The sequence below is a fragment of the Passer domesticus genome, chromosome 10, assembly GCF_036417665.1.
Source record: "Passer domesticus isolate bPasDom1 chromosome 10, bPasDom1.hap1, whole genome shotgun sequence".
Taxonomy (NCBI): Eukaryota; Metazoa; Chordata; class Aves; order Passeriformes; family Passeridae; genus Passer; species Passer domesticus.
The window spans coordinates 27,743,135-27,766,997 of NC_087483.1; the positions used below are offsets into that span (position 1 = coordinate 27,743,135).

The 23,863-nt window shown below is 63.7% G+C and overlaps 3 protein-coding genes across 7 annotated transcripts; 2 read left to right on the forward strand and 1 right to left on the reverse strand.

The window, feature by feature from the left end:
* The first annotated feature begins 314 nt into the window (after positions 1 to 314).
* DNPEP (aspartyl aminopeptidase) lies at positions 315 to 5,412 on the forward strand. Its single transcript, XM_064434777.1, has 15 exons — positions 315 to 369; positions 498 to 573; positions 651 to 739; positions 813 to 926; positions 1,232 to 1,357; positions 1,483 to 1,613; positions 1,977 to 2,061; positions 2,483 to 2,590; positions 2,806 to 2,883; positions 3,215 to 3,298; positions 3,582 to 3,742; positions 3,895 to 3,934; positions 4,282 to 4,383; positions 4,738 to 4,905; positions 5,297 to 5,412. Exons 1-15 carry the CDS (start codon positions 364 to 366, stop codon positions 5,345 to 5,347), a joined length of 1,419 nt encoding a protein of 472 aa, XP_064290847.1. The 5' UTR covers positions 315 to 363; the 3' UTR covers positions 5,348 to 5,412.
* Positions 5,413 to 6,226: 814 nt separating this feature from the next.
* Positions 6,227 to 17,745, forward strand: PTPRN (protein tyrosine phosphatase receptor type N). Of its 2 annotated transcripts, none has more exons than XM_064434800.1 (23): positions 6,227 to 6,396; positions 8,017 to 8,067; positions 8,254 to 8,367; positions 8,602 to 8,707; positions 8,827 to 9,010; positions 9,168 to 9,492; positions 9,702 to 9,818; positions 9,947 to 10,026; positions 10,102 to 10,388; positions 10,846 to 10,932; positions 11,038 to 11,117; positions 11,322 to 11,386; positions 13,632 to 13,844; positions 13,974 to 14,183; positions 14,275 to 14,422; positions 14,588 to 14,661; positions 14,958 to 15,035; positions 15,168 to 15,287; positions 15,399 to 15,565; positions 16,651 to 16,704; positions 16,822 to 16,886; positions 16,975 to 17,048; positions 17,146 to 17,745. In XM_064434800.1, exons 1-23 carry the CDS (start codon positions 6,300 to 6,302, stop codon positions 17,215 to 17,217), a joined length of 2,868 nt encoding a protein of 955 aa, XP_064290870.1. In that variant the 5' UTR covers positions 6,227 to 6,299; the 3' UTR covers positions 17,218 to 17,745. The 2 variants fall into 2 exon arrangements, with proteins under 2 accessions (XP_064290870.1, XP_064290871.1); XM_064434801.1 differs by having other exon boundaries at positions 9,947 to 9,981.
* Positions 17,746 to 17,911: 166 nt separating this feature from the next.
* On the reverse strand, positions 17,912 to 23,470 carry DNAJB2 (DnaJ heat shock protein family (Hsp40) member B2). 4 transcript variants are annotated; one of them, XM_064434846.1, is made up of 10 exons: positions 23,178 to 23,421; positions 22,267 to 22,355; positions 21,084 to 21,193; positions 20,617 to 20,670; positions 20,357 to 20,473; positions 20,094 to 20,183; positions 19,865 to 19,970; positions 19,669 to 19,739; positions 19,232 to 19,453; positions 17,912 to 18,301 (listed from the first exon to the last, which is right to left on the reverse strand). In XM_064434846.1, exons 2-10 carry the CDS (start codon positions 22,329 to 22,331, stop codon positions 18,291 to 18,293), a joined length of 846 nt encoding a protein of 281 aa, XP_064290916.1. In that variant the 5' UTR covers positions 22,332 to 22,355; positions 23,178 to 23,421; the 3' UTR covers positions 17,912 to 18,290. The 4 variants fall into 4 exon arrangements, with proteins under 4 accessions (XP_064290916.1, XP_064290915.1, XP_064290913.1 ...); XM_064434845.1 differs by having other exon boundaries at positions 20,357 to 20,476; positions 23,178 to 23,411; XM_064434843.1 differs by lacking the exon at positions 17,912 to 18,301 and having other exon boundaries at positions 18,308 to 19,453; positions 20,357 to 20,476; positions 23,178 to 23,470.
* Positions 23,471 to 23,863: the final 393 nt, after the last annotated feature.

The following is a 23,863-nucleotide window of genomic DNA, read 5'->3' on the forward strand; positions in this document are numbered from 1 at the left end:
GGGTGTGGATTGCGGGGTGTGGATTGAGGGGTGCAGGTGTGGATTGCAGGGTGCAGAGTGTGGATTGTGGGGTGTAGAGTATGGATTGCGGGGTGTGAATTGAGGGGTGCAGGGTGTGGATTGCAGGGGGTGAATTTTGGGGTGCTGGCTGTGGATTGCGGGGTGCAGGCTGCGGATTGCGGGGTGTGGATTGCGGGGTGCAGATTGCGGGGTGCAGGGTGCGTATTGCGGGGTGTGGATTGCGGAGTGCAGGGTGTGGATTGCGGGGTGCGGGGTGCAGAGGTCGGAGTCCGGGGTGCAGGCCGCGCATTCCTCCGCGCCAGCAGGGGACGCTGGGCGGGCGGGCGCGGCGCGGTGGCGGCCATGCAGGTACCGGGCGGGTGGCGGGCGCGGGACGGGGTCGGGTCGGTGCCCCCGGGACGGGGCCCCCGGTCCCGCGGGGGTCGCGGCGCGGGGCGGGCTCTGCCGGCGCTGTGCGGTGACGGCGGTGCCCGCAGGCGGCGGCGCAGGGCTCGAAGGCGGCGGCGCAGGAGCTGGTGAAGTTCGTGAACCGCAGTCCCTCGCCGTACCACGGTAAGCGCCCGGCCGCTCCCCTCCCCGGCCCTCTTCCCCTTCCACGCGGGCGGCCCTGATGGCGCTTCCCCCCACAGTGGTGGCCGAATGCCGCAGCCGGCTACTGCAGGCCGGCTTCCAGGAGCTGAAGGAGACGGAGCACTGGGACGTGCGGCCGGCGCAGAAGGTGGGCCCGGCTGGGACGGGGCGGCGGGAGCCGGGGTGGACGGGGCACCTCACCCCTGCCCCTCTGCTTCCAGTACTTCATCACCAGGAACTACTCCACCCTCATCGCCTTCGCCGTCGGCGGCCAGTTCCAGCCCGGAAATGGGTTCAGCCTGCTAGGAGCCCACACCGACAGCCCCTGCCTCAGGGTAAGGTCGCCTGGCTGGGTGCTAAGTCTTTCTCTGGATCCTCCAGTTTCATGCCACAAGCAAAAACTATCCTGACTACCCCTGTGCCCTGCAGCATCATTGTTGGCTCCCTACACCTCCCAAATCTGTCACCCAGAGCAGCCCCTGCATTGCTCTGCCTGCTGCTGTCTCCTTTCTGTCCCCAGTCCTGCAAAGCCCCTCACAGCCCCCTGTGCTGGCAGCATCAGCAATGAGGCTCTGGGCAGGAGCTGCCCAGTTCCCCAGCGCTTCATGGTGCCAGCAGTGACAGCTCTGCTGTTGCCCAGGTGAAGCGCCGCTCTAAGCGGGGCCAGGTGGGCGTCGTGCAAGTCGGTGTGGAGACCTATGGAGGGGGCATCTGGAACACCTGGTTCGACCGTGACCTCACCGTGGCCGGGAGGGTGATCATCAAGGTGAGTCTGATTTAGGGCAAGCTGTGTGTTTCTGGCACTGGGTCGCTGCCCCCCACCCAGAGTGGGAGCTGCTGCAGCCTCTCAGCTCTGCAGGCCTGGTGCCAGAAGTCCTGCTTGTGTTTCAGGACCAAGCCACGGGGCGCCTGGAGCAGCGCCTGGTGCGTGTGGAGCGGCCCGTGCTCCGCATTCCTCACCTGGCCATCCACCTGCAGCGCAGCATCAACGAGAGCTTTGGGCCCAACACCGAGCACCACCTGTAAGGCCTGGCTCAGCCCCGACTCCTGGCCAGCCCTTGGGAGGGCTGAGACCCAGCTAGAGCAAAACCCCGCCTTAGCTCTCCCTTTGGCAGCCACTCATTGCAGTGGGGATCTCTGCAGTGGCTTTTAGCCCCATAGAGTCCTTCCAGGGAATGCTTCCAAGCATAGGATTTGGGAAAGGACACTGGGGTGTCCTGAGGTGGCACAAAAGATTTGTACTTAAAACGTGCATTCTTCCTCCATTTGGCATGTCAGTCATGCCCTGGAGGAGTAAGGCAAACACGCCAGGAAGGGTTGGAGTGTGTGACCCAAGCAGGTGAGGTGAGCAAAGTTCTGGGAACTAATGTTGCTGACCCCCACAGGGTTCCCATTCTGGCCACTGCAGTGCAGGAGGAGCTGGAGAAGGAGGTGCTTATGGAGTCCACACCTTGCAGTGCTGCGGCCCAGGTGAGCTGTGTGCCAAGGATCAGCAGGAACATTTGCAAGGACATCACACTTGTCACCTTTGATTTTGAGTCCTCAGGGACCTGCCACCAGGTTCCCCTTCTCCCTGTGGACTGCTGGTAACCTTCCACTCTGCCTCACAGCTGTGTGCCCGGCACATCTGTTCAGCCATCTCTCTCTTCTCACCCTTGCCTGCAGCCAGTGTGGAAGGAGTGCATCTCCCTGAGGAGGCAGGGCAGGGAGGGGGCTGGCACAGGGGCATAGAGCTGTCCTGGCTGAGGTTGGGGCTTGAACATGGGAGATGTTAGTAGGAGAGAGGACTCTGCCAATGTAAGCAGGGTCAGGGACAACTTTGCAAAGGGAAGCCAGGAGTTTCTCCTGCCATCCACTGCCTGCCCTGCCCATAGCTCTGCTTTCTTCCCAGGCAGAGCGGCACAGCCCTGTTCTGCTTTCCCTGATCTGCCCCCAGCTGGGGGTGAAACCAGAGCAGATTGTGGAGCTGGAGCTATGCCTGGCAGATACGCAGCCAGCGGTGAGTAAGGGCAGGAACCTCCCTCCCTGCGCACGGGCTGGCACTACACAGGTGGCACATGTCCTTTGCCTGGGGCGTGCCAGGGCTGGGAGCTGAGTGGAACTAGAGGGAGCTGCTCCTGAGGGGCAGAGATAAGGGTATTGGAATGGGAACCCAGTGGCAGGTACTTTTTGGTGACCCAGAGCTTGTGCCCTACTCCTCTTGGCTCTCTGCAGACGCTGGGTGGTGCCTTTGATGAGTTCATCTTCTCCCCACGTCTGGACAACCTGCACAGCTGCTACTGCGCCTTGCAGGTGAGAGGGGAAAGAACCTGGAGACTGCAGCGTGGCCCCCGTGCACCTCAGCTCAGCTTTGGGCTGGCCAAAGGCTCTGCAGGGAGTTGTGTCCTCATGGAATGGGTCTAGATTGTTGGAGGACCTGAGGTTGGATGCCCCCTTTGCTGGGTGTGTGGGATTCCCAGCAGCTCCCAGGGCTGACTCCTGCTGTCGCTGGGCAATGTCTGTGCCCACAGCTCCCTTCCTTCATGCTTTGGACTCTCCTGGGGGATTTCCTGATGGCTCACTCCTGATATTCCCAGGATGGAGTGGCACTCAGGCTGGTGTCCATTCCCCCCTAATCCTGCAGGCGTTGATTGACTCATGTGCAGCACCCTCGTCCCTCTCCCAGGAGCCCAATGTGCGTCTCATCGCACTCTATGACAACGAGGAGGTCAGTGAGGGGCTCAGCCATGGGGTAGCTGGCACCAGAAGGTGCTCCATGTTCTCTGCTCTTCCCCAGCCATGCCTAGCATTGGAGAGAGCATCCTAGCAGGAGAGAGATTCCACACCCCGGTGGAGGAAGCAGGGATTTGCTCACACCCACATGGAGCATGGCCCAGGCAGGGGTGGGAAGCACTGGTGTGGCAGGAAGCTGCTTTGCTGGCCTTGAGGAGCACCTGTCACTCCTCTGGCCCTGTGGTGCTGCGGGGTTGTGCTGATGGTGTCCTTGGCAGGTAGGGTCAGAGAGTGCCCAGGGCGCAGAGTCCTTGCTAACGGAGCTGGTGCTGCGCCGGATCTCTGCGTCACCCCACAACCTGACAGCCTTCGAGGAGGCAGTGGCCAAGTCCTACATGATCAGTGCTGATATGGCCCACGCTGTGCATCCCAATTATGTGTGAGTAGTCTGAGCCATGCCTCAGGCCTGACAGCCTGCCCTGCTGCCTGTGGGGCGTATCCCCATCACTCCCCAGGTAGTACAGACAGGACAGTCCCTGTTGCAGCAGGGAGGGAAGGCTGTAGTGTGAAACTCTTACTTCTCTTTTGCAGGGACAAGCATGAGGAGAATCATCGCCCAGCCTTCCACAAGGTGAGGGCAGCCCTCTGCTTGGGTATAGGATGGTTGCTGTCTGTCTGTCCTACAGCGCTGCAGCCCAGCATTCAAATTGAAAACGTTTGTCCTGCAATGGGATTTGACTATGCCACATGTCTGATGTTAATCACTTGGGATCCCAGTCTTGTCCATAGAACTCCTCCCTGCTCTGAGCTGGGGCTGTCCCCATGGAAACACTGTCCCCATCCCCATGGGCTCACCCAGGAAAGGGAGAATGGACTGATATGTTGGGGTGGCACGGCATTGCCTGGCCATGGGTGTTTCCAGGGCCATTGACTATTCCTGGGTCCCATCATGGGCCTGCAGTGCCTTCCTTTGTGCAGGGCCCTGTCATCAAAGTGAACAGCAACCAGCGCTACGCCTCCACAGCTGTCACTGAAGCTGTAATCCGGGACATTGCTGCCCGCGTGGGTGTCCCTCTGCAGGTGAGCAGGGCTGGGTGAGTCCTTGAACATCAGGAGTTTGGGCTGCAGCCCTGCCCCTGGCTTCATCACAGGGGGCCTGTGCCAAAGCTCCACCCCTGTTACCACGTCTGACCCCGCTGGGGTCTCTGTGCTGCCTGTTGCTCTGGGGCTCCAGCTCCAGGACTGCCTCAGGGAGCAGGCTGGTGAACAGAATGGAGCCTGGCCTGAGTGTGTCCTACCTCTGGAGCACTCTTTGAGCCCTGGCGTGGGTCAGTGCTGCTTCCCTGCCCCAGGTCGCCTCCCTTCAGGGCTGAGGGCCCGTGTGGGAGGCCATGGGGTAGCATGTGGAGCTGCTGAGGTCTTGCCCCCGTGCAGGAGTTCATGGTACGCAACGACACGCCCTGCGGCACCACCATCGGCCCCATTCTGGCCTCCCGCCTGGGGCTGCGTGTGCTGGACATCGGCTGCCCGCAGCTGGCCATGCATTCCATCCGGGAGATGTGCTGCACCTCGGGGGTGCTTCAGAGCATCACCCTCTTCAAGGTGAGCCCTGTGTCCCCCATCCTGTGCCAAAGCTCTCTCCCTGCTCCTCTCCATCTGCCACATCCCCATGTCCCTGTCCAATCCCTGCTTTGGGGCTGAACCCAGCCATCCCACAGAGCTCCCCAGCTCTCCAGGGCAGCTCAGGTACTGGCTGCTTCCGGAGGTGCCCCCTCATCCCAGCCTTCCCCAGTGGCTGCCATCCCTAAGTAGTTCCTATGGCAACCGGAGCTAGCCTTGAGTCAGCGATGGGTTACTATGGCGACGTGGTCCTGCTCTCTGCAAGTAGCTGCCTACTGTGACACTGTGACAGGGAGCTGCTGCCTGCCCCCACTGCCTGTCCCCCGCCCCGCGCCGCCCCGCTCGGCCCCCCTGGCAGCCTCTCTTCTTACAGGGCTTCTTCGAGCTCCTGCCGACGGTCAGCAGCAGCCTGGTGGTCGACTGAACACGGCAGGGAGGGAGTAGCAGTGGGTTTAGTCCTGGGGCCATTAAAGCAATTCTGTCTCACCAGCGAGTGGTCCATGGCTGTGGCTGGGGCTGATGTACTTGGCTCTCCCTGGGGACTCCATGGCTCCACCTGTGCCCTCCCATGGAAGCGTGAGCGAGACCTATTCACCCATCCACAATCCCTTGTCGAGCTAAGGGGCCGAGCAGGGCTCGGCTCTTGCTCAGGGAGAGCTGGCGGGAGGATGTCCCGTCTCGTGCAGCGCTGGGGCCGCCCCTTTCCCCCGGGACGAGCCTGCCGTGTGCGCAGGGATCTGCCGGCGCCAGGCCTGAAGCTGCTCGCCGGGGCCGGGAAGGGGTCCCTGCCGGGGCCGGGAAGGGGGCCCTGCGGGGCCGGGAAGGGGTCCCTGCGGGGCCGGGAAGGGGGCCCTGCCGGGGCCGGGAAGGGGTCCCTGCCGGGGCCGGGGGCCGCCTTCTGCCCGCGGCCGGTGCCCGGGCGGTGCCGCGGGGCGGGGCACGAGGGTGCGGCTCCGCGCTCGCCGCTCATTGGGCGGCTCCCAGGGGCGTGTCCCTCGCGGGAGCCAGTGCGGCCGCAGGGCTGGGAAGGGGCGAGCGCTGATTGGCGGGGGCGCTGCCGGCGCTGTGGCACACCCCCGGGGGGGCGGGACTCGCCCCCGGGGACGCTGCGATTGGCGCGGCGCTCGGCCGCCTCTCCGCGGAGCGAGGCGCGATTGGCCCCGCTGGACAGCGCGGGGCGGGGGCGCGGCGCGGAGGGCAGCCGCGCGGCTCTCTGATTGGCCGCGGCGCGGAGGGGCGGGGCGCGGCGGCAGCGCGGGCGCGCCATTGGCGGGGCGGCGGCGGCGGGCGGGGCGCGCGGCGCGGCGGGGCGCGGGTTGGCGGCGGCGGCGGGGGCGCGGCCGGCGGGTGCGCCATGGTGCGGCCGTGAGCGGAGCATGGGGCGGCGGCTCCTCCGGGCGCTCCTCTGCCTCCTCCTCCTGGCCGGCCGCGGGCAGCTGCGTGACGGCGTCGCCGCCGCCACCGCCGCACACGGTGAGACCGCGACCCCGGGCAGGGCGGCTTTGCCCCGGGCTGGCGAGGGCCGGAAGGAGATTGCCGGGGAGTGGCGGGGCACGGGACTCCGCGGCCGGTGCGGTCGCCGCCGCTGTAGGGTGCTGTCACGGCGTGCAGCGGCGAGTCCGGCTCCCGGCGGACAGCGGGACAGGGCGGCCTGGGACCGGCACCGCGGGTGCGCCGTTGGCACCGGCGGCGCCCCTCTCCCGGGGCCGCCGGGCCGGTGGGTGTGCTAAACCCGCGGCACCCCGGCTGTAGAGGTGCCGCCCCGCCGGGCCCAAGAGCCAGCAGCTACGGGACGGGAGCAGAACGGCGATGCCGTTCATGCCCTGGGCAAAGCCGGTGCCTGGGGCTGCAGCAGGGATGGGGAGCCCGGGCCAGCGGCCCTAAGCGTGGCTTCCTCCCGGACCATGCCGCCCTTTAGCCGCCCTCCGCCTGTAAGTGCGGCTCGCCCGGGCCCGCTCTGCTCCAGGTCGGTCCGTGCGGCCCGTGCCTGGGGCTCTCGGGGACCCGAGTGTCGCTGTCGGTAGCGGGGCTGCAGCCCACGGCACGGCCCCGGCTCCGCTGACTCACTACCGGGCGCCCGGGGCTGCTGTGCCCCTCGTCCTCCAGCGGCCCGGGAGTGCCGGGATGGATCGGGCTGCACCGCGGGGCCCCGCTGCCCCCGGGAGCCAGCAGGGAATGGTGCCGCGGCCGAGCACCGTCCCGGCCGGGGGAGCCTCCCCGCGCCGGGGCCGCCGCCCCTCCCGGCGGAGCGCGGCGGCTCGGCGGGAGAGAGCGGCGCCGCTCCAGCACCGCGGACAGCGCCGGCCCCGCCGCCCCGGCCCGGCCCCGCTGCCGCCCTCCCTGGGGTCTCCCCGGCGCTGGGGTCCTGTGCCCGCAGCTGCGGGGCCTCCGCCCCGGGGGACGCTGGCCCGAGGGTGCCGGGGTTTCGAGGACCCTCATCCCCACTAGCCCCCTTCCCCCGCGGCGGGCTTGACGGGCCCCTCCCTCCCCTCCCCCCGGTTGTTTTCTCGTTCCTTCCTTGCCATCCGGGGCTGAGTCATCGCCTGCTGCCGTCTCGCTGCTGACGGTCTTGGACCGAAACGGGGGGGGAGAGGAAGGGGGAAGCCGCCCCCTGCCCAAGTGCTGCCCGCCGGAGGGGTTGGAGAGGTACACACCCCACGCCCCCAACACCACTACATCCATGCTTTGGGGTCCGCCTCGCAGGGAGAGTGGATGCCGGTGTCCCTGGGTTGCATCCCTTCCTCGTAGTACCACATGTAGGAGGGCAGCAGATGTGGTTTTGCAGGTCTCTGCTGCCTCAGTCTTACCTTCCTAACTGCCAGCACCCCAAAAAACTCCAGGCCTTCCCCACTCTCCAGAGCCAAAGGCATACTTTCTACACGGCCCCCATCTTGTGTCTGAGGGGCAGAAAAGACTGGCACCGAGCCTCTGCCATGGGCTACAAAGCTGTGTCCCCTCCCACCATTACCACATTGCATCCCTGCGCTGCTTTTCTGGAGCGTAGGGATCCCCCAAGCAGCTGGTGACGAGCAGATTCCATTGGACTCCCCCTTGAATGCTGTGCTGACTGGCCTGTCTGTCTGTCTGTCCCAGGCTGCCTGTTTGACCGAAGGCTGTGCTCCCCCCAGGAGGTGTGTGTGCAGGGTAAGTGGCTGGCAGGGGTGCAGGGATCCCCTCTCCCTTCCCAAGTGTGTGTGAGGGGTACAGGGGTGCCTTGCAGGGGAAGCTGGGGTGCAGTGCAAGGAGGGATGGCAGGAGAAAGGTGGGGCTGTGCCTGGAGATCTCACATCGAGGTGTTTGTTCATCCAGTCCCACTCCCTTCTCTTGCAGATGGGCTGTTTGGGCAATGCCAGGTGGGCTCCGTGCAGGACAGGCCCTACTTTCAGATCACATCTCCTGTGCTCCAGCGTCTGCAGGATGTCTTGCGGCATCTCATGGCACAAGGTGAGTGGGGAAGCATGGGGGAAGTCGCTGTGACCTGCAGGGAGGGGATGTCAGGTACAATTGCCTAGTGGCTCTAGAGCTGTCTGTGGTCCTGCTGGCCCAGGGTGGGCTGAGGAGGAGTGGGATCAAACCCAGGCCATGGGACACGGGGTCAGAATATCAGGACGGCATGCCATGCACTCACACCATGGCTCCCAGGCTGCCTCCATGTCTCACAGCCTCTTCCCATGGCAGGGCTCTCGTGGCAGGATGGCATCACCCAGTATGTGATCTCTCAGGAGATGGAGCGCATCCCCCGCCTCCGCCTGCCACCCTCGCTGGAGCCGGTGCCCAGGGACAGGTAGGACAGCGCCAGCAGAGCTCGCTGGAGCAGCGAGGGCTTTGTCCCCCAAATGGGGTTTAGGGGAGGGACCTGCCCCCTTACCCAGGTGAGTTACCCCAGCGCTGTTTGCCTTCGAGGTTCCTGCCCCGGCGAGCCCCGCTAGCCCCAGACCCCGGCCTGCCAGCAGCTCAGCACTTGGAGCAGCCCCCAGCACTGCTGCTTTCCCCTCTGGTGCAGCGGTACCTGGAGCACGTCCTGCTGCCCTCCCCACCCCAGCTGGGCTACGAGGAGGCTCTGCTCCATCCCTACTCCTACCACAAGGTAAGCTGGGGGATGAGCGCCTTCTCCTGGGCAGAAAAGTAGATATTGGCAGGGAGCTGCTGCACTCCCAGCACCCTCCTGCTGCTGCTGGGGTACCCCCTGCCTCCAGCATGGGGTGCCAGGGGACCTGTGGGTTTGACATATGTTTTGGTTGCAGTTCGGCTATCAGGATGGTGCTCACCAGCATCCCAGCGGCTCAGCCAGGCAGAGCTCTGAGACCTCCTCGCTGCTGGGCCGGGTCCCTGCCCAGACCCTTTTTGGGGCTGGCCCTGTGCCCTCCTATGGCGGGCAGCCAGGAGTGGATGGGGGGCATCTTTTCCAGGACTTGGGCATGCTTTCCCTGCCCAGAGAGAAAGCTGGCCGCCCGGACCCTGCCAGCACCAGGCTTCAGCACAGCCTGCGGCTCCCCAGTGACTACAGAAACATAGAGGAGAGGGAGCAGCAAGCACCCCTGGCTGCCCAGCCACCCTCTGCACAGACGGGTACCTTTTCTCCAGCCAGACACCAACCCTTGTCCCTATCCTGTGCCCACAGCCACGAGTTCCTCGTGGCTCACACTTTCCCTCCTCTTTGGGTTTATGCCCATGGGCAGAATATACCCACAACCCCACCTGCTCCATCTGCTTCATCCCTAGCCCCTGGTCTCCCTGCAGATGCAGAGCATCCAACCTGATGCTACATCCTCTTGCAGATGCTGCCCTGAAGAGACTGGCTTCTCTCCTGGCCAGCTATGGCCTGGGGCTGCCAGAACTGAGTCCTCAGCAGATTAGCAGCCTCTCCACTCTCCTCCAGCTGCTCCAGAGCTCTGGTGAGCTGGGTGCAGGGATGGGACAAGCAGGGACTGGCAGCAGCAGATGCTAGCATGTCCTGTTTCAGGGTAGGGAGTGTTGCCTTTTGGGGTGGGTGCTGCAGGACCTCTGTCTCTCTCCTTTCCAGGTGTTGCTGGCCCTGAAGTGCCCACAGCGAAACGGGTGGGTTTGCAGCAGGGTGATGCTGGAGGAGGTGCCATGGCACAGGTGGGATGAGGGGGAGGAGACATTTCCCCAAGGCTCTCCTCAGAGATTCCAGCTTCTCCCTTTTCCTCCCTTCAGGTGATGGAGGGGGACATGCAGCATGGAGAGGAGCCAGTGCCCCCTTCTTCCACAGCGCCACCCCCCAAAATCCCAGCCAGCAGCTCCCCAGGGGACAGAACGAAGGGCAGGGCAGCATCCTCACCAGCTCCCCCGGCTGAGCCACAGCAGGGACACAGTGGGGATGCACCCAGCCCTGGAAAGAACATTGTGGTGGAGAAGAAGAGCTACACAGAGATGAAGGGCAGTGGGGCACAACAGGGCATGCGGCCTCTAGACGAGTATGGCTACATCGTCACAGACCAGAAGTGAGAGCTGGGGGGCATGCAGGGGTGTGATGGGTCTGTATCCCCCCACCAACAGCTGTCACAGCTTCACATGCTTGACTGAACCTGTTGGGTCTCTGGTAGGGTCGGGTTTCTCTGGGGTCAATTCCCACTGATCCATTCTCTACCCACAGCCCTTGTTCCACCCCAAAGCCTTCCTTTCCCAGCCCACACCAAGGCCAGAGCTCACTGTTGCAGGATGGAAGGCTGGGACTGTGTGTGCACGAATGTCTCTGTGCACACTCGTGTGCAAGGGGGGTCAGCTCACCCCCAGCACCACACATGGCCACACTCTTACCTCCTGCCCAACCTGACACCTGCTCTTGCTGTGTGCTTGGGACTCCCTGAGCCTGCCTGTCCCTGCTCCCTGACTGTGGGGAGCGCAGGGCTGTCCCCTCGCCCCTGCCACCCCCTCCTCACCCTGACACTGTCCCCACAGGCCCCTGGGGCTGGCTGCTGGTGTGCAGCTGCTGGAGCTCCTAGCCAAGCACCTCCACCTCTCCACCGCCAGCTTCATCAACATCAGGTGAGGGAACTGGTGCCATGGGGGCGGGAGGGACTGGGCTGTGCGAGGGTGGGTAGGGGCTCTGCATTTCCAGGCCTCTCACTGTGTCCCCCCTGTCCCTGGCAGCGTTGTTGGTCCTGCACTGACCTTCCGCATCCGGCAGAACCCCCAGAACTTCTCACTGGCAGACGTGGCCAGCCAGACTGGTGAGTTGGGCAGCGTCCCCTGATCTTGCTCCTCTCCTCCCCTCCCGGCTGTGGGGTGCAGGGACCAGGAAGAGAGGGCTCCTACTGTACATCCCCCTGCCTTTGGCTGAAGTGGGGAGCTGTCAGAGCTGTCCCTTGGCTCTGTTTCTGGGGGGCTCTTGTGTGGAGGGAAGCATGCCTCTGACCATCTCTCCCTGTCCACAGAGCAAGTGAAGGGAGAGCTGGAGCACGAGCTGGGCCTGAAGATTGTGCAAACAGGAGTGGGAGAGGTAGGAGTGAGCAAGGATTCCGTCCCTTGGGGCTGGGGTGGTCAGGGATAGGGGAGTGGGGATGCTGCCACTGGGTACATGCCAGGAGCCCCAGCCCTGGGGTACAAGGGCCTTTGTGAGTGAGCTGTCCCTGCAGGTCTGTGGGGCAGCTGGGGAGTAGAGGAGACTGGGCAGTGTTTGGGATGCTGTGCTGGAGATAGACTCCAGTCCTGTGTTGGAGGACTCCTGTTGGAGACTGCTCCAGTCCTGTGTGTCCATCATCCCCCTCCACTGCCTGGCAGCACAATCCTGCCCAGGGCTCTTGGCTCTTTTAAAAACAAAAGCTCCACAGTGTTTGAAGGTGGTTTGAGAGGGATTCCCAGAGGCTTTTCTTCCCCCCAAGACCAGGGGGCTGCAGGCTGTATCCCTCAAGGCTCATCCTCACCCTTGCCTCCCTCCAGCCTGCACACCCATCTTGGCTGTGGCCAGGGCACCTGAGCACTGGGATGTTCCCAGAGCACCCCACAAACCATAGCTAGGCAGGCAAAATGCCATCATATCCCCAGAGAATGGCAGAGCAGCTGGAGGCAGGGATGGAACAGCAACCATCTGTTTGGAGAGGGGCTGCCCCTCCCCATGCTCCTCTGGGGAGCCACAGGAGCAGTCTCCTGGGGCAGGGAACAGGGGCTGGAGATAGGGACCAAGCCTGGCTCCCGTGTTTGCAGCCTGAGGAGGAAACATGGTGTAGCACATCCCTAGCCCAGTGTCCCCATTTCTCACTTCTTATCATGTGGCTGTAGTTGTGAGCAGGGAGGAAGGAAGGAACTTGGGAGGAGGCCATGAAGAAGGGGTGGCCTGGCCACTGAGGCAACCTGTGTCTATCAGCAGTATGCAGAGTGTGTCTATGGCAATGCCTTTTGATGAGGCAGGTGGCAGGAGCTGGGGTAGATGTCAGAGAGGACAAAGATGGAGCTCAGAGGAAGCTTTGCAAGCCCACTGCTGCACTGACCTTCCCAGTTCCAACCAGCTTGTGCTTTTCCTTCATTCCCTCCCTGCTCTGGACTTGGTGGGACTGGTGTAAGATTTGAGGAAGAGGCATGTAGGGAGCAGGGAGACAGCAGGGCCTGGGCAGGCCTTGGGAGAGAAATCCCTTCTGGCTCTGCTGACACCTCCAGGGGCTGCTCCTGCTTGGGTGCCCCGGGGAGCTGGGAGGTGCTGGGCCTGGTGGGTGCCCTGGCTGCAGGACTGGCTGGACCCTGATGGGTGCTGGGAGGCAGCTGGCAGCAGGGACACCCAGGCTGGGGACATCCCCAGGCGATGACGATGATGATGATGTAGTTGATGATGGTGCAGTGTTCCCTCGGTAACCTCATCAGGCTCATAGCCAATGGCAGGCTGTGGCAGTGAGGTAATGCAGGGCTCTGGCAGCTCATTGGGCACAGGATGTTTGAACTGGTGATGCCCCAGTATCCCTGTGATGCCCTAGCTGGACTTAGGCAGTCATGGCGTTGACAGGAAGGTCTTGTCCAGCAAGGCCTGAGCAACATCCTGTGCCAGCATGGGACTGGAATGGATTGGGGTGTCTCCCACAATCACAGGGAAGGAGCCCTAGAGACACGTCCTGCAAGGTGGCAGGGGCTGCTCTGTGTCCTAAGTGAGGAGGGCAACAGGGACGACTTGTCCCCTAGCTGCTACAGCTGGGATGGTACCAGCAGTGCTGGCATATTGCCCAGCCTGCCTCCCTCAGTGTTCTGCTGTGGAGCAGTGGCTGCAGGGGAGAGCCAGCCTCAGTTGGGAAAGTCCCCTGGGAGTGGCACACCCAGTGCTGCAGTTGCCTATCCTGCACCATTAATCCCTTGGGCTGAATTCAGCCCTTGTTGATCTCCAGCTGGGCAGAAGGAGGTCGTGGAAGCAGAGTTCTAAGGGGCTACTGCCTGCTTGTAGAAGGGCAGTCCAGGCTGGGTTTGCCTCAGGCAGCAGCCCTGAGTGCTGGAAGCAGGAATTCACTGCTACCTGGGCTTGGCCAAGCTCCCCCAGCTCCAGGGACACCATTGTAGCGGGTGACAGATAGGTGGGTGCACTCTGCCTCACCCCAGTGACACCAGCTCTGCCCCAGCTGAGGCTGCTGGGAGAATCAGCACCCTCAGGAAGGGGAAGGAAGAGCCCTCGCTCTGTTTGAACCCCCAGCAACCCCAAATGTGCAGCAGAATAGGGTCTCTGCCCCCCGGCCCCATGCTAGCTAACCCTTGCTTGGCTTGGTCCCCAGCGAAATGAGGCTGCTGCCTACTCACGCCCGTCCCGCTTCGGGGACGGCTTCCACTCGGTGCTGCTGACCTTCATCGCCCTGGCCTGCGTGGCCGTCATCGCCATCGCCGTGTCTGCGGCCCTCTGCCTCCGGCGGCACGCCAAGCAGCGGGAGAAGGAGCGCCTGGCTGCCCTGGGGCCTGAGGGCGCTGCTGACACCACCTTCGAGTACCAGGTAGGGCCCCGCGGGACGTGGCACCCCGCAGGATGCGTCGCTGCCGCGTGCCAGTGTCGCTCGGGGCGCACGGAGCCGCCCTATGGCGGCGCGGTGGCCGAGGGACGGGGCTCTGCTGGCCTTCCCCAGGAGCTGTGCCGCCAGCACATGGCCGCCAAGTCTCTCTTTGGCCGCGCTGACGCACCGGCGGCACCAGCGGAGACTTCGAGGGTCAGCAGCGTCTCGTCCCAGTTCAGCGACGCGCCGCAGCCCAGCCCCAGCTCCCACAGCAGCACTCCCTCCTGGTGCGAGGAGCCCGTCCAGTCCAACATGGACATCTCCACCGGACACATGATCCTGGTGAGCCAGCCTGGGGGAGGGCTGCCAGCCCCCTCCCCAGCCCTGCATCTGCCCCTCTGCTGCTGGGCTGACTGCCGCCCCTCTGCCCCAGGCCTACATGGAGGATCACCTCCGCAACCGGGACCGGCTGGCCAAGGAGTGGCAGGCGCTCTGTGCCTACCAGGCTGAGCCCAGCATCTGCTCCATTGCCCAGAGTGAAGCCAACCTGAAGAAGAACCGCAACCCTGACTATGTGCCCTGTGAGCATCCCAGCCACCCTGCCCCAGGGATCAGCCTCAGGGACCAGCTGTCCTGCTAGAGCAGGGTGTGGGGCGTGGGGATGCCCAGGGCCATGACTGGTCGCAGCATTAGTGTGCCTGCAGCTCCTCTGGCCACTCACCAAGTCTCCTGGCCTGTTTCCCCAGATGATCACGTGCGGATCAAGCTGAAAGCAGAGAGCAACCCATCCCGCAGTGACTTCATCAATGCCAGTCCAATCGTGAGTGATCACTGGGGGCTCCTGCCCTGCCACCCTGCTCCTTGATGTGCCCAGCCCAGGTGAGGCTTTCACTCTGGGATGGAGCTGGACTGAGGTTACATCCCTCAGGGCTACAGATGTGAGCTTTGTGCCTGCCCCATTCCTCAAGCAATTGTTAAATCCCATTTTCATCCTGGCTGGGGCACCTGAATCTCCCTTCCAACCTTCCTATCACCCCTGGAGTATCCCCCTAGTCCTTCAAGTGTCACCAACCCCTGGCCGAAGAGCGTGAATCTGATACCCCTTTCCTGCTCCAGATTGAGCATGACCCACGGATGCCAGCGTACATTGCCACGCAGGGGCCGCTGTCCCACACTATTGCTGACTTCTGGCAGGTGAGTGTCATGCAGCTGTGCCAGCGCATTGGGGTCCCTTTTTGTGCTGCCCACAAATGGGTCACAGGGGCTTTACTGCCCTCCCACCTGGGCTGTCCCCCAGCAGTGAAGCCCCCCTTGCCTTGCCCGCAGATGGTGTGGGAACATGGCTGCACTGTCATTGTCATGCTGAGCCCCCTGGCCGAGGACAGTGTCAAGCAGTGTGACCGCTACTGGCCAGATGAAGGCTCCTCTCTTTACCACATTTATGAGGCAAGTGTGGCAGGTGGCCTGGGGCATGCAGCATCCTCCAGCCCCTGTCCCCCGAGCATCAGTGCAGCACTGGCCTGGCACTGGTGCCCACGGTCTGCCTCACTTGGGCAGGTGAACCTGGTGTCAGAGCACATCTGGTGCGAGGATTTCCTGGTGCGCAGCTTCTACCTGAAAAACGTGCAGTCGCAGGAGACCCGCACCCTGACGCAGTTCCACTTCCTCAGCTGGCCTGCCGAGGGCATCCCCACCACCACCCGGCCCCTCCTCGACTTCCGCAGGTGAGTGCCCACCTGGCACCGTGCCAGCCCTTGGGGAGCCAGCGGTGATCCCAAATGCAGGCCACTGATGGGTGAGGTGAGGACATCGCTGCCACGGTGATATGAGGGTTGGGACCATGGCATGGACCAGGTGCAGGGACTAGGAGCTGCCATGGATGGGAGGGAGCAGAAAATACAGGTTTTGGCCAACTTGAGATGAGGCTCAAGAGAGTTTGGTGGGCAAGAAACCTCTGGCTGACATTGCCAGGGCTCTCCAGCCTTCACAGTGAAGGTGGGAAAAATGCTCTTCCCCTGAGCTGGCATGGAAGGCAGCATTGACTGGCACCTTCCCCAGCCATGGGTGCAAGAAGAAATCCCCAGAGCCAGCCTTAAACTGGCTGTGACCCATTGCTCCCAATGCCCTATAGCCAGTGGTGGACCCCCAGTTAGCCCAGGGCAAGAGTGGCAGGACTGGGACTGCTCCCAGGAGACTTGCCTGCCCAGGTCTTTAAGTCCCTGGAGGTGGTGGGCTCTTGCCAGGCACAGGCTGCTCACTATCCCTGGGTTGTGTGGGGCAAGGGACCCAGCCTAGGGCAGCAGGGGGGTCTCTGAGCATGTTGCCCTCCTCTCAGTCCCGCTCACGCTCTCTCTCTCTCTGTCTGTCTGTCTCTGTCTCTCTCTCGCAGCTGCCGGCGTCATTTTTGTGATTTGCAGCTAGTAATCTGGCTCCAGTTGCATAGTCACAAAAGTGATCGTTGGCAGCCGTGCCTGCTGCATGGAGCATGCCAGGAGCCCCACCGGCGCCTGGCCCCCAGCTTCACGCCCCACCGGACCAGAGCCGCTCCCTGGGGGTCCTGCCACTGCTCCCCTCCCCAGGCTGGGCACCTGAGGAACTGAACTCCTTTCCCTGCCCTGGCCACTTTCCACTCGTGGTCCCCATCCCATGTCCAGCACCATTGTGGAGGCAGTAGGAGCCATGAGCGGGACCCCCAGGGCCACATCATGGTGTGCTGCTGCCCTGCCCCACTGAGCACAGCAAGGGACACCTAGCACAGCCTTGACCCTGGCACAGCAGGGCACTGATCTGTTCCCTCTTATCCTTGCAGGAAGGTGAACAAGTGCTACCGGGGTCGCTCCTGCCCTATTATCGTGCACTGCAGGTACTGCGGGGGATGGAGGGGCATTTGGGCCTGAGGGTGACTGAAGGGGGGGACCTGCTGCCCGGGCCCAGTCCCATTGGAAGCAGCTCCCCTGGACCAAGCATCTGTGTTTTGCAGTGACGGTGCAGGCAGGACTGGAACGTACATCCTTGTCGACATGGTCCTGAACCGAATGGCCAAAGGTAGGTGCAGGGAGGCACCATTTCTGCCCTGTCCGTGAGCTTGGCCTGTGAGCTCCCCTCCTAGCAGCCCTCTCTCCCTCTGCCCCAGGGGTGAAGGAGATAGACATAGCTGCTACGCTGGAGCATATCCGAGATCAGCGGCCTGGTATGGTGCAGACCAAGGTACGCCCCAAACTGGGGATCTCTCCCTCCACAGGAGCATACACAACCCCTGGGGCTGAGGTGGCAGGGACTTACGTCTCCTGCTGTGCTCCTGCAGGACCAGTTTGAGTTTGCACTGACGGCTGTGGCCGAGGAAGTGAACGCCATCCTGAAGGCACTGCCGCAGTGATGGCAAGGAGCCCTCCCTGCCCCTCGTGTCTGCTCCCAGCCCTGCGCTTCGCACTCTCCTCACCGGCCTCTGGGGCTGCTCTCCCTGTGAAATGGTGTCTGTGCTTCTGGCTCTGCTCCCCTGCCCCCAGGCACCCCTTCCCATCTCCCCAAGGACACTGACCTCAGGCTCTCTGTGTGCAGGAACCCCATCACACCCACTGTCACCTCAGAGGGGACAGGACTTGTGGCCCTTAAGCCCTGTGGAGAGGGACACCAGGTGGTGCTGCTGGGAACTGGCAGGGGGACTCCCCAACCTGTCAGTTCGGTGTTAGCCCTCTTCCTGTACCCATGTGGGGGGCAGAAGTGGGGGCAGGGGTCCTCCACAGTTAGGGGGAGCATGGGGTGCAGGGGAGCCTGGCCCAGCCCCACTCCAGGTCCCCTTTGTGTGCTCCCTGCCTAGTCACTCAAGCAGAAGAAAATTTCTAGAGAACTATAATTTTGTATCTTGATGTGAATAAAGTTACTGTGTCAGGTTCGTGCAGCTGCAGCCAGGCCTGGCCTCTGACTGTGTGTACTGGGACGGCACAGGGAGGAAATGTGGTGTTTGTCCATCTCTCTCCCTGCACTTTGCAACTGCCAGACAAGTAGGGCTCACGTGCAGGCAAAGATGAGAACCCTGCATCCCCAGCCAGAAAGTCCCCACAGGCAGAAGCTACTGCAAACAGGTTTATTGACAGCTGTTAGCAGAAGGGAGGTAGAGAGGGGGGGCTACAGCGAGGAGGGGGGCAGAGCCCAGCCCTGCTGGCTGAGCCCAGCCATGCTGCCCCTCGCTGCATACAGCCAGCAGCCTAATCTACAGCAACCCCCATCACCACCCTCTCCACCACCCTGTGGTGCCCAGGGCCTCTCCCCCCAGCCCCAGGCGTTGCTCGGCCACAAGCCCTGTCATGCCCCCCCTCACCGCATCCCACGGAGCCAGAGGGTGCTGGGGAAGGGGGTGGCAGGGGGTGGCCGTGCAGGGAGAAAGCGGAGTCCTGGCTGGGAGAACCTTCGTGGGCGAGTGGGCGTGCGCGGTCCCCGGGCGCAGCAGCCTCAGAACACACCTGGGGAGACAAGCGGAGGGGGGTACACAACAGCACCTGTGAAATCCTCCTCGGCCAAGGGCTGGGGAGAGGCAGGGATGGAAGGAGTAAAGTCCCAGGCAGAGGAGGAAGACAGCCAAGGCAGAACTACGGGCAATGAAGAGGGTAGGAACAGTTGTGAACATCACGGAGGGTCACTGCTGCTGTGGGAAGCAAGGGGGGACAGTGCCCTGGAGGGTGTGCAAGGCGTACGGAAGGGAGTGACCAGGCAGAGTCTGCAAGGAGACAGAGGAGGAGGGAGTACAGGCAGGAGCAACAGCATCCAGAGGGATAAGACAAGACACAAGGCACCAAGCAGAGGCTATGTGCACAGCCCTCCTTGCAAGGAGGGGAGCTCAACTCGGCACTCCCTGCAGCCTGGGCAAGGGCAAGCTGCAGCCAGGGAGGCACCTGCTGGAGACCCTGCCACCTGGAGGGCTGGCAGGGAGAGAGGGGCAGGCACAGCCAGAGCATGTCTGCCCACAGGCCCCCCACGCTTCCAGCAGCTAGGGCAGGGAGCTGCCCCTCTTCCTGGGACCCCATCAAGGGGGCTCCTCTTCAAGCCACTACCTCCAAGTCTGGGAGCCTCCAACGCTGGGATGCCACTAGCCATCCGCTCACCTGAGCAAGGAGGCAGGGCAGAAGACACCCCCCTCCCTTGCTAGGGGAGGCAGGAGCTGAGTTCCAAGCAGTGAGACTCCAGCCCTGCTTTCCTCTCCCTGGCCCACGCTCAGAGAAGGGGGCAGTGCCACAGCTTCACTTTGGGGGCAGGTTCGTGCCCCTCTGTAGCAGAACTGCTGGCCCCCAGTGGCTCCTGCTCCAGCCTCCCCAGGGCACCACGGGCTCTGCGGGTGGAGGACGGGCTGCTGTGGCTGCCCCCCGCTGCCGACAGGGAGCCGGGGCTGTGCCCACCTGCTTGGTGGTGCCCCGCAGCTTCCATCTCAGAGAGGCTGTAGGCCATGGCCAGCTGCAAGTCCTCATCCTCATCCTCGCTATCCGTGTAGAGGCAGACAGGTGAGGAGCTGGAGGTGTGGTGTGGGGCCGGCGCTGGCGGGGAGGGGGGCCGTGGCCTGGGGAAGACTTGCTGCTCCCGCCGGCTCAGCTCCAGCCCCAGCGCCATGTCATCAGGAACACCTGTGGGGACAGGGGCAGGCGTCCACTCCAGCTCCCCAAAGCTGGTGTGGGGCCCTGGCACCTCCAGCCCACCCCACCAATCCTTCAGAGCAGAGCAGAGCTCCAAACCAGGGCCAACCCTGGTCCAAAACAAAGTCTGGATGCAGCATCTCCCAGACACCCCAAACGGAAAGGACACAGATCTCAACACCTCAGTCTGCAGTGCCCCTTCTCACCATCGATGTGGATCGACTTCAGCTCCCCATCCTCCTCCACTTCCACCCGTTCCCGCCCGTTCTCAACAATCCTGCAGACAGACAAACAGATGGTCAAGGGCCATGCAGCCAGTGCCCCACAGCAGGAAGCTGCAGGGTCAGAGCCTGCTGATGGAGGGAAGTCAGTGGGAGCAAGGCGGGCTGGCAGTGCCCTCACCTCTTGGTGGTGATGCGCCTGCCGTTAACAAAGGTGGTGGAGGTGGAAACAGAGCGGAAGCCCAGTCCTCCATCTGCACCAGAGCTGAAGGATGAGGCGAAGAAATCTAGAGAAAGGACCAACAAGGTTGGTGCCAGGGTGGGTGGCAAGAGGGCAGGAGACAGACTCTGCACAGGGGAACATGGTGCGCTAGGACTCCCCTGTTGGGAGGAATGGCAGCATCTCCTACCTGAGGATCCTGGGAAGGGGGAAAAGAAGTGGCCTCCCCCATGGTGCCGGGGGCCAGGTCCTCGCAGCTCAGAGAAGGGCATCATGTCATCTGAAAGGCAGGGCCCCCCATCACCATTACCCCATCAGTTTGGTGAACCAGAAACAAGGCACTGATGTGGGGACCCTCTGCCAGGGCCAGCCATGAGCTCTATCCCCAAGCTCAGCAGCTGCCCCACAGACAGAGAGATGCCCAAGAGCCAGCCTCCCCTGCCCCACACGCACCAAAGAACTCAGCAAAGGGGTCTCGTCCACCAAAGAACTCCCGGAAGACGTCGTGAGCGCTGCGGAAGGTGAAGGTGAATTCGGGAGCCCCAGCACTGGCCCTGGAGCCACCTGGTCCTGCTGGAGGGAAGACACTCAGTGTTAAATGGAGCCCTGTGACATCTCCCCTAAAGGGTGGGGAGCCCTGGTGGCACTGACCCACCCTGGGTTTTCAGACAGGGATGTATCCAGAGCTGCACTAACCCCACGGCCCTGCTCACCTGCTCCCATGAGTCCATCCTTGCCATAGCGGTCATAGATGTCACGCTTCTGCTCTGGAAGAAGAAAGGAGGCTGCCAGCTGGGGACAGGAGCACTGACACTTCTCCCAACTAAGGGAGGTGCAGAACAGCAGGGAGCAAGAGGAGGTGGTTGGCACAAAACGCTGCCACCCCAGCACTGAACCCAAACCCAAGTAAGACCACTGGGCAAGAATGCAAAAGCTTCAGGCCCACTGGGGAGAGCCCATTGTGGATGTCAACAGCTCAGCATCTCTTCCCAAGGGCTGTTTTGGGAGACATGAGGAAGTAACCAAGCCCCAAAGGCTGTGTGGTAAAGCTGCAGGGACTCACTGCCTCCTGGGGACAGCCAGGGATGCAACCTGGGTGAGCCCAGAAGCAGGACATCCCAGTGTGAACAGTCCCAAGGGTGGACACACACACACACAAGACATCACTGTGGCCTCTTACTGTCCGACAGCACTTCGTACGCCTCAGCAATCTCCTTGAACCTCTGTTCAGCATACTCCTTGTTGTCTGGGTTTTTATCCGGGTGCCATTTCAGCGCAGCCTTCCTGTACCTGCACAGAGGGGCAGTGATGGGCACACAGCAACTCCCACCCGAGCATGCAGCTCCCAGCCTGTGGGCAGGGGCACCCCAAGCCCGCTTCACCCAGCACCCTACAGCCTCAGGCACTGAACTGGAGCTCCTGGACTAGTTCTTCCTTTCAAGAGTATGTGTTTTCATAAATAAATATATACACACACACATATATACAGATATATACATATTTATGCATACACACAGACTAAACAAACAAAACAGAAATTACTCCAGAACTGGAGCACAACCACAGCAGGGCAATGTGTGCCCACCTCAGCTGCCCTCATCAATGGCTCTGGACAATGCTCACGGGTTTGTTCTGGAGCCTTCATGGGCTCCACTGTGAGTGTGAATGTACCAGGGGTTCCTAGGGGCCCCCTGGGGCCAGGAGAGCACCAGCAGCCCCCTCCTCCCCACTGCAGCTAGCTAGGGTTAACCCATGCTTCTCAGCTTTACGCACTCCCTCTTGGGAAGCCCCTCACAGGGACCTCTGCCACCTGTTGGCAAGCCAGCAATCTGCTGGCATTCCCCTCAGGCAATGCCTCACCCCTGTGACAGCAGCAGCACCTGGGCAGGGCACCAGGCAGGAGTTGCAGAGACTCAGGCGGCTCTGTCAGCACCCCATTAGTACCGAGGCACAGCACTCACCTGCCCACAGGGCCCACATCCCTAAAACAAGACACGCTGTTTTTCACTCCAGCCCCCTGACTTTGATGCCAGCAGAGTGCCTGTGCCCCAACCATGTGCCATCCCTGCACCCTCTGGCAGAGAGAGAGGGGGGAGCCTCCAAACACCAGCGAGACTTGCCTCCAGCCCCAGGCCGAAAGCAGGGAGAAAGGAACCAAACCCCACCAAAAGATGCCTTTGTATGGCAGCAAAGCCCAACCCCGCTCTGGCATCCATACAAAGGAAACAAAGCCTGAATTGTCACCTCTGGAGCTGGGCCCTGTCCCCACAGGCCCCGAAGGGAGCCCCTGCCTCGCTGGCACCAGGTGGGGGTGGCTCGGGGAACTCTGCCCTACAGGCAGAGGCACGCTGCCATACACTTACGCCTTCTTGATGTCCTCAGCGGTGGCGTTGCGGCTCACCCCCAGCGCTTCGTAGTAGTCGACCATGACGCGAGCTGTCCCACGGTGTCACTGCAGGGGGAGAAGGATAAGTCAGGGCTCCACAGGCACAGCCTGGTACTGCTGGGTGTGGGACAGCAAGGGCAGGCTGCTCACCCTCTCTAGCGCCCCGGCCACCCCACTGCCTCCCGAGAGCAACCCAGTGCCACGCCGTGCCCAGCTCCCCAGCACCCTGCCCGCTCCTCGGCCACCCGGGAGCACCGACAGCCCCAGCCGGGGGACCCTTTGCTGCTGCCGTGTCACCCGGCTTGCCCAGGCAGGGGGCAGGGGTCCCCGCTTCCCCGGGGCTCAGTGGCGGGGCGGGGGCAGCGGCGGGCGCAGCGCGCTAAGGCGCTTAGCGGCTGGAGCGGATTAAGGGCTCAGCGGGGACCGTCCCCATCCCCGGGCACGCCGGGACGCTTCCACCGGCCGACCCGCTCCAGGCGGGGAGAATGCGGCCGCTGCAGCCCCCCGCGACCCCCCGGGGCACCGTCCCGCCCCCGGGGCACCGTCCCGGCCCCGGTACTCGCCCCCGGCCCGCGGGTCCCAGCTGACGGGAGGGCGGCGCTGGCGCTGGCACCGGCACGGCCGCGGCACTGCTGGCACCGCCCCCCGGCCCGGCCGTAAACACGGCGCTGCCGGGGCCACCCGCCGCTGCTGGAAGTTTCCGCACCCCGCCCCGCCGCCACCGGCGGGCGGCCCTGGGCTGCGGCCAGCGGATCTGGGGCACCGGGAGGGGCGGCGGCGGCAGCGCGGCCAGGGACAGCGCGGGCCCCGCTCCCCCCGCGCGCCGCGGTTCGCCTCTCCCCGGCGGCCCCTCGCGCCCCGCTCCCCTCGGCCCGCCCCGGTGCCCACCTGAGCGCCGCCGCAGAGCCCTCCCCGCCCGCCCGGGCCGCCCGCGGCCGGTGTCGCGCGTCCCCCGCGCCCGGGCCACCGCGGGCCTGAGGCGGCTCCGCTGCTGACGGGCGGCGGCCGCAGCCAACCGCGGCCCCTGACGTCACGCCCTCGCCGTTCGCCGGGTGACGTCAGGGGAGGCGCGTGAGGCGGCGGCGCGGCCGCTCCGCCGGTGGCCCCGCTCGGCCCGGGCTCTCCTCACGCCCGTCTCTGCCCCGCGCCGGCTCTCCGCTCCCCGCGCAGCGCCAGCAAGGCGCGGCTGCGGCGGCACCGGCCCGGCCCGCTGGTGCCGGTGCTGACAGCGCGGCGGGGCACGGCTGCAGCCCCGGGCAGCCCCGGCGCCGCTGGCTGCCCGCCGAGTCAGCTGCCCGGCCGGTCCCGCCGGGAAGGAGGAGCCGGCCGGGGGGGGCGGCTGAGGTGACTCAGCGCTTTGTCGGGGCGGGGGACGTGACGGGGAGCAGCTCGGCAGAGCCCTGCCGGGGCCCGGGCCGCCTGGCACCGCTGTGGTGGCACCGCTGTGGCAGCGGGAGCTGCGCCACCACAGCACCAGGGTGCCCGGGCCCCCGAGAATGCACCAGGACTTGTTGACTTCTCATGGCCCTGCCTGGACAGCTGGTGCAGCGGGGCTGTGCTCACTCATTCTCAGG